This window comes from Pteropus alecto, unplaced genomic scaffold, assembly GCF_000325575.1.
Source record: "Pteropus alecto unplaced genomic scaffold, ASM32557v1 scaffold134, whole genome shotgun sequence".
Taxonomy (NCBI): domain Eukaryota; kingdom Metazoa; phylum Chordata; class Mammalia; order Chiroptera; family Pteropodidae; genus Pteropus; species Pteropus alecto.
This window is the reverse complement of record NW_006436283.1, coordinates 3,754,845-3,763,061: the sequence shown is the minus strand read 5'-3', so window position 1 is coordinate 3,763,061 and position 8,217 is coordinate 3,754,845. Positions and strand designations below refer to the sequence as shown.

Genomic DNA, 8,217 nt, shown 5'->3' with positions numbered 1-8,217 from the left:
CTGGGAGTGCGCATTTTAAACGTGCAGCCTGGGAAATTCCCGGAATCCTATTTTAGAAAGCTGACGCTGGCAGCGGCTGAGAGAGCCGATGACGGTCACCATCAGGGGACGGAGCTTGTACTGCGAGCCGTAGGACGGGGCCTTTCTCGGGGCGGGGGTAGGAGGAAGGGAGAGGGACCCACGGCACGCAGCCCCGCTGTCCCCCAGCTCCGCGGGGGGCCCTTTCCGTCATCTCTCGGCCTCGGTGGGCTTGCGCCTGGGCACCTCTCCGTCCAGGCGCGGGGAGAGGAGGGTGCTGGCGCTTGACGGCCGCTTGTCATCACGGGCCGTTATCGTAGGACCGGCACCTGCCACTGTCGAGACTGATTACTGCGCACACCTGTGATTAGACCTAATAGGCGCAATTTCAAGGCGGGCTGGCTCCTGCGGGGGGGGTGAGGTTCACCGCAGGCGGGACGCGGCTGGCTGAGAACTCTCCCGTCACACAGGGTCCTTTGAGTTACCGTGTGACAGGGGCTTCGAACCATGGGGGGGAGGGGTGACATGGGGGAAGTGCTGAGTAGCGCAGGCAGTGACATTTGGAGGGGAAAATCTTGATTTATAACCAGGGCTTGAAAGCGTGTGCTCGAGAGACGTCCCCCAGAGACCAGGCACTGCTGGGGCACAGCTGGCTGCAGGGGCCTTCGGGGGCCACCAGCTCCGGAGGAGGGTGGTTGGGACCTGGCTGGGCTGAGCTTAGGGCTGCAGGCTGCCTGGTGGGTTGGCTGTGACATGGTGGCTGGATGCGGGACCTGGGGGTCCCCTGGGAATCCGGAACTGCCCCCACTCACAGTGCAGGTGACATTGGACTGGGGACAAAGTCCGGTGGGTGGGATCTTGTCCCAAGAATCAGTTCTGGTGGCCGGGACCAGTTTCATGGGCAGCAGTGGCTACTGCTCCCCTGGGACCCTCTTCGGCATGAGTGTCGGGGATGTCCCCTTGGCCAGAGGGCCCAGGACGGGCCTCCAGCCCCAGGGTCTTCAGGAAGCAGGACGTCTGCCACCACCTGCTCACGGGCCGCGGGCACCTCCCCCATTCTCTTGGCTCCTCCGGCTCCAGCTACTTCCTCCCCCCGCCCCCATCTGCCCCCAGCCCAGGCTGCTTTAAAACTTAGATATTTCCACGGACGGCGTGTGGCCTCTGCCATCTCGCTCCACGTCCCTGTGTTCCTTTGTGGGAACGTGCCCGAACACCTACCATATGCCAGGCAGCGGGGGTCGACAGTGAACAAGTCGCAGTCCCAGCTCTTGGAGGCTCACAAAGCCCGAGAGACACAGAGAAGTGATAACGCGCTGGGGGAGCCTGAGGTGCCGCGGAGGAAAGTACTCCTTGGGACTGCTTCCTGGAGGAGGTGTCGCCTCAGAGGGGAGCATGAGTCTGCTGGGTTGGCTGTGGGAAGGGCAGGTGTCACAGCCTAGGACCAGGTGGAGTGCTGAGTTTACTGAAGTGGGCGGAGCTCTGTGCGCCTGGAACCAGCGCGGGGGTGTGTGTGGGGGTGACCTGGCCCAGGCCTCGTGGGGCCTGAGCCCGGGAACAGGGGATCTGAGCAGAGGTGGGTGGGTGGTTGGCTCTCCGGCCACGGGGTGTGGGGCCCAGATCTCTGCCCTCAATGCGGAGCGTGGCCAGGCCCCTGGCGGCGGATCTCCTCCCGCCCCACGTGTCTGCCTGTCCCTCCCACAGGTAGACCCCTACCTGCCCTATGAGTACACCTGTGAGGGGATGCTGGAGCGAATCCACGCCTACATCCAGCACCAGGTAGGGGGGCCCTCCCCTGGGGCCCTCGGGTGGGAGGAAGGGGCCGCCCTCGTCCAGGGCAGACTCCCCGTGAGACTCCCGCTTCTTCTCCCTCCTGTCCGTCGGTCTGTTTACTTCCTTTCCGGAAGCAGCGGGGTGGAGGTGGGCGGGGAAAGCGGCAGGTACTGCCATACTCAGCTTTGGAGGCCCAGCCCCTGTCATAACACAGAAACACAGGACTTTAGAGTCGTCTAAAATCTCGCAGCTGATCGAGTGCATGGTCAGTGTGGATGATCCCCCCCCATCCCCAAGGATGAGTCGGCAGACTGGTGTGGGGGGTTAAGACCTCTGCCCTGAGAACCCCGGAAAGGGCCTGCTGCTGTGTAAGTGGAAGTCCTGTCCCCCCCTCAGGGGACCGGAGCCTCCACAAGGGCTCACAGGTGGCCCAGGCAGAGCGCTGCTCCCTCAGACCCCGTCTCCGGGGTGATGCTGGACGCGAGCCGCAGGGCCTGCTGAGCTATCAAACCAGCTACAGGTGACTTATAACCACTAGCTCTTCAGACAGATAAAATGTGGCCTCCGTCTGAACCTCGTCCCCAACCCCCCAAATGTCAGGGGCTAGAGAGTGGTTCTAGCCCATTGCATTACAGACAAGACTACCGAGGTCCCCAGAAGGGAGGACTTGTTGGGGTCCAGGCCTGGGCCTGATCCTGGAACTCTGGGCTCCCAGCCACCCAAGGGATGCCATCATGATGCTCACAGAAAAGCACTTGCTGGGCCCTGCTGGCCCCTGGAGCTGACCCCTGCAGGGAGCGCTCTGGCCAGCCCCTGGTGCCTGCCCCCACCACAGGAGGGGTGACCAGCAGCCAGGCGGTGCGGACAACTCAGAGATAGACCCGAGTCCCAGTCCTGCCTCCGCCCGCTGGTGGTGAGGCCCTGGGCAGGTTCCCTGACCTCCCTGAGCCTCTGTTCCTCCCCCATAAAACAGCTGGAGACACATCAGCTGTTAGGGCTTGGTAGGGCCGCGGCGAGGAGTCACTGAAATGATGCCCAGAAGGCCGCCTGGGGACGGAGCCGCGGTGGCAGTGCCTCTGCGATGGCCGTCGTCGCGAGGCCACCCCCCCCACGCGTCCGCCAGGGGCTTCCGTGTCCCGTTTTCCCTCCTCACGTTGCTTTCCTCCTGTAGGACTTCTGTGCAGCCCCAGGCCCTGTCCCACCAGGAGCCCGGGCCCCGCAGAGCCCCTTCGTCCTGGCCCCCAATGCCACCCACCTGGAGTGGGCCGGAAACTCCAGCTCCGTCCCCGGGGCCTGGCCCCCAGCTCACTCCCTCCGGGCCTGGCTGGCCGCCGCCGGGAGGGCCTGCACAGATGTCTGCCTGGACCACGGGCTGGTCTGCGAGCCCTCCTTCTTCCCCATGCTCAACAGCCAGGACGCCTTCCGGAAGTGAGCAAGCCCTGCCCGGCGCCCCTTCCCCGGCGGGCCAGCTCACCTGCAGCTCCTTCCTCCCGGTACCACCCACCCCCAGCCCTGCCAGCAGTTCCAGTGAGTCAGGAGGGATCAGAAGAGACCTTCCGGTCGGAGATCCATGTCACACTGCCACACTCCTGGCAAAGCCTCAACCCCAAGCCACCCCAGGAAGCCCCCTGCCCAGTCACCACCCTCCTCCCTCCTTCCCTCAGCCCCTGCCAGCCTGTCTGGGCATCCTTTGGGTCTGGGCCATGAAAGCTGCCCGCAGCCCCGCCCTCCTGCCCACCCTCTGCTCTCACAGCAGGTGGGAGAGGAACTGCAGGCCGGGGTTTGTCCTGCCGCCTCCTGGAAGTATCTCCTTACTGGGCCTGGGGTGGGCTGGGCCAGGGAGGGGGAGTGGGCAACACCTGGCTGCAGCCGCCTGCGCCCTGTCCGCTGAGTGACTGCCGCCCATGGTGCCCACCCAGGCTGCAGGTACCCTGTGACAGCACCGAGTCGGAGATGAACCACCTGTACCCGGCCTTCGCGCAGCCCGGCCAGGAGTGCTTCCTGCAGAAGGAACCGCTGCTCTTCAGCTGTGCCGGCTCCAGCACCAAGTACCGCCGGCTCTGTCCTTGCCGAGACTTCCGTAAGGGCCAAGTGGCCTTGTGCCAGGACTGCCTGTGAGGGTGCCCGCCAGCTGGCCGTCCCTGCCGCAGGAGAAAGCACCAGCAGATCCCAAGCTCCGGCGACCCACCCTCCCTGGACGCCCCAAGCTGCGGCTCCCTTCCCGACCAGCTCGGGCATGGGGTCAGGGGGCAGTTTGTTCCAGCGTGCTGTGCCCACCACAGGCAGGCTCCCCGTCCTCCTCCCCGGGGCTCGTGGCAGCAGCGTAGCCAAGTGGCTGCGGGGTTGGTCAGAAGGTCCCGCTGGCCCAGGAGCAGGTGGTCAGAGGCCCCTTGGCCAGATCTGGACCAGATAGAGAGAGGGCCCTGGTCCTTCCTGGGCCCAGGATGGAGCGCCTTGATGTACCAGAGGGAGCCGGGCAATGCCTGCCTGGTGGCCCAGTGGAGGGGCCGGGGAGTGATGCCCGAGGGTCCAGGCTTCTCCCTCTGGAGTCGATGGGGGTGTGGACAGAAGGGGCAGGGGACTGGGGCAGGACAGGCAAGTTCCCGAGTTCCCGTCCATGCTCCCTCTTAGCCCCGCCCCTCCCACTTTCCCCGGCTCCCCTCCCTCTGCACCTGGGGACCACAGTCGGGGGTGCAGGGCCCACCTAGACCCTGGGTTGAATTGGTTCCCCCTCCCGCTCGTCCCGACTCTCTTCCCATTGGACTCCTTCTGGCATGACTGTGATCCCAGACCATGGGTTTGTTCCCGAAGCCTCGGTCCCCGCCCCGTCCTCTGCGGACACCCCAGAACCCTGCCCCCAGCATCTACTGTAGGCAAAGGCTTGGGGTGGGCCTTCTGCCTTTTGGCGCCCTTGGCCCAGTTCCTGGCTGCCCAGGCCCCCTGACCCCCACGTAGCCCCCTACCCCATCAATGCTGCGTCCACGTCCCTACCTCCAGCATCAAACCACCTCTGGATCCAACTGTCCACCTCTGTGCAGCATGCCTGCCCCGCCCCCGAGCCCAGAGCCTGATTCAACAGGGAGGGCCTTCAGAAACACTGCCACCCTGCCCCGTTTTATAATCCCATTCCCTCCGGGGGCAACCCCACCCGGCCCCCCTGGACCTGCCCCTCCACCTTTCCGGGAGGAGGAGACAGCCTGCTGCGGGCTGCAGGAGGCCGCCTCGCACAGAGAGCCCTCAAGGCCTGGGCACCCGCGGCTGCAGAAACTCAGTGGCCACCAAGGACGTGACCTTCCGGAGAAGCAATAGAGACTCCTCTCTCTTTTTTTAAAGATTTATTTCTTGAAATAAATATTTTACTGGGACGTGAGCTACAGAGGAGGACCTATGCCATTTGTCACCTTCCCCCTGGGGGTGCCCAGGGCAGGAGGGGCGAGGGGGCGTGAACGCCAGGCGGGGAGCACTGGGCGTGGACAGCCGTGGCCCCCAGGCCCGGCCTGTGTCATCGGAGCCCACCGTCTGCCAAGCTGGCGCGCTCTGCACCAGGCTGCCCAGAGGAAGTTCCCACAGGTGCCGAAGACCACGAGCCTCTCCTGCCGCCCCCGCACCGTGATGCCAGGGGCTCTGCTCGCCAGCAGGGCTGTGCCCGCTCTGTTCCCCTCAGGCCGGCCTCTGCTGGCTGGGGCAGCGTGAGGTCAGAGAACACAAATGCGCTTCGAGGTGAGCCCGAGCCAGATCGTGCTAAGAAGACAGGCTAATACTTACCTGGCGTTAACTGTGTGTCAGATGCTGGGCTGAGGACTTGCCGTTTTACGTGCTTGGCTGTCCTATCCGATGGGTACTATCATATCCGCGGTTCGCAGCCGAGAAAGCTGAGCACAGAGAGGTTAAGTAAGTCGCCCAAGGTCACACAGCTGGTGTGAAATGGGGATTGTTTCAGAGTTGCTGAGAGGATTCGATGACCCAGCGGAGCGACAGCTCGGCGTGGCGTGTGGTGCCTGGTCCGCAGGATGCAGTAACGGTTTGACGTGATCCCGTGTTCGAGACATTCCAGTTAGGGGCTTCCTTCTAGCCAGGGGTTCTTCCCTGGGGACCATCAGCTGGCTCTGTCTGGAGATGGTTTTGATTGTCACACCTGGGGGTTGAGGAATGGCCTGCTACTGATATCTAGTAGGGAGAGGCCAGGGATGCTGGTCCGCACCCCACAGTGCAGGGGGTCATCCCCAGCAACGCAAAGGATCCGGCCCAAAGCGTGAGCAGCGTCGAGGTGGAGAAAACCTGATGTGGGTTGGTGGGTCTCAAGTCCGGGCACACGTGGCTCACCCACCTCTGAGCTTATCAAGCACAGGTTGCTGGCCCCACCGCTAGAGTGTCTGAATCAGCAGGTGTGCCGTCGGGCCCGGGAACTGGCGTCCGAATAGAGATGCTACCTCTGCGGGCCCAGGGCCCACACTTTGCAAACCGCTGGGCTAGACCAGGAGGCTGCTAGTAGGCATTTCACCTGGTGTTAATTGATTCTTAATGTGCAATTCCCTGATGACAGAGGATGCGGAGCATCTTCCCATGTTTTTACTGCCATCTGTCTATCTCCGTGAGGTATGTGCTCCGGCCTTTTGCCCGTTTCAAAAAGAGGTTGTTCATTTTCTTACTGTTGAGTTTTAAGAGTTCTTTGTAGAGGAGCCTATTTTTGAATCCCGTCTTAAACCCTTAACGAGGTGGGTGGGGTGCAGCCGGCGCAGGGGGTGTAGGGGCGGGCTCGTAGCAGGAGAAAGGGAAGGAGAACCCGCAGCCCAGATGTGAGGCCGGATGCTGGGGAGAGGGGGCGACCCTGCAGGTGCTCCAGCCCCTTGTCCCGGAACTGAAGCTGGCCCCTGCTCCAGCGCCTCCCCTCCCCCAACTGAATAGCAAGGGAGCGAAGAGGCCTGGCTTGTTCAGTTTGTGTTCATCTGTTGCAGGAGCCGCCAAGGTTGGAGAGAAGGGGTCAGGTGTCTGCTGCCTTTAAAGACAATAACCTGGCAGGCAGAGCTGAGGGTCCTCAGAGTCACGAGCCGAATGGCCTCTTGGCCAGGCCACTGGCCCTGGCGTGCAGCCCAATCCTTTTTTTTTTTTTTCTCAGAAAAGCACGGAGCTTGCTCAATAAAAATCCCAAAGGAAAAACAAAAACACTGGCCCCCCAGGGATCCAGGCCGATCCTGACTCACACCAGGACCTTCCCCCGAAAGAAAAAAACCCAAACGGGCCCTCAGGAGCCTCAGGGGGCAGCATTCAGGTGCTCACGGCAGGAGAAGCAGGGACCGGCTCTGGAGCCCGACTTCCCAGGTTGATTCGGGGACTGTACCCCTCCTGCTGGATTCAGCCTTAAATCACCTCGCTTAGACTCTGCTAAAAATAGCCCAGCCTGACTTCTGCATATATTTGAATGTCGGGCTCAAGAGACCTGTGATTCTGGAGAAACAGCAGCTGACTCCCCGACGATGGGCGTGAAGCTCACAGAGCGGAAGCCATTTGCTGCCCCCATGCAACTCCCAGCTGCCCCAGTGGCTGCCCAGCTTGACCATCGACCACCTCCTCCTTCAAGAGCCGTTGGGGATCTTCTCCAGTGAGGGCTCCAGGGCTGGGGTGGGATTGGGCAGTCGGCTTTTGGAGTGCAGCGTTGTGAGGTTCGGGCTGGGGGCTGGTGGGGTGAAGACTCCTTGGGTCCACACAAGACACCCCTGATGCTTCGACCTCCCTCTGTTCCTCAGAAACCCCGCCCCGTGCCTGCTCCATTCTGGGGTCCTCAGAACGTGGGGTGGAGGGGTGGGTAGAGATTGCAAGTTCCCTAAATCTAAAGCTGGATTTAGGCGTTCTCATTTTCCATCTTGTTTCTCCCTCCCCATCATTCATTCATTCAACAAACATTCGCTCAGCACAAGTGCTCTGTGTGGCGCTTGGCCCAGGGGTACAGTCAGTCTCCCACCTAACACCCGCGCCTTGGACACCATTTTCCGGGGCCCAGGCCAGCTAGGACTCACCGGGCCACCGAATCGGACGATGCTTGCTTGTCATTGGTTCTGGAGACCATTCAGCCAGCACGTCCTGGTATTTCGCCTCTCCCACAAAAGCAGACCAGCCTCCTCATCTCTGTGCTGGAACGCGCGTCTCCTGCTCTACCCTTCGTTAAGGTTCATGAGAAGCCTGACCGTACGCAGCTGAAGACAGGCAGGGGGAGTTGCCCCTTACTCACGAAGAGTCAGCCTTTTGTTCTACTCAGGTCCTCAGCTGATTGGACGAGGCCCACCCACGTGGGGAAGAGCAATCTGCTTTACTCAGGCCATCAATTCAATTGTTCATTTCATCTGAAAACACCGTTGCAGACACGCCAAAATAATGTGCGGCCAAACGTCCTGTGGCCCATGACATTGACCATCACACTGCCCGCAGGGAAGT

The 8,217-nt window shown here is 62.1% G+C and overlaps 1 protein-coding gene across 1 annotated transcript in view; it reads left to right on the top strand.

The window, feature by feature from the left end:
- MGAT5B (mannosyl (alpha-1,6-)-glycoprotein beta-1,6-N-acetyl-glucosaminyltransferase, isozyme B) overlaps positions 1–3,906 on the top strand; it is a 58,853-nt gene extending 54,947 nt beyond the window's left edge. The window contains 3 exon segments of the mRNA XM_006912184.2: positions 1,720–1,794; positions 2,960–3,216; positions 3,708–3,906. Of these exon segments, the coding sequence (XP_006912246.1) occupies positions 1,720–1,794; positions 2,960–3,216; positions 3,708–3,906 (531 nt within the window).
- The last annotated feature ends 4,311 nt before the right edge of the window (positions 3,907–8,217 follow it).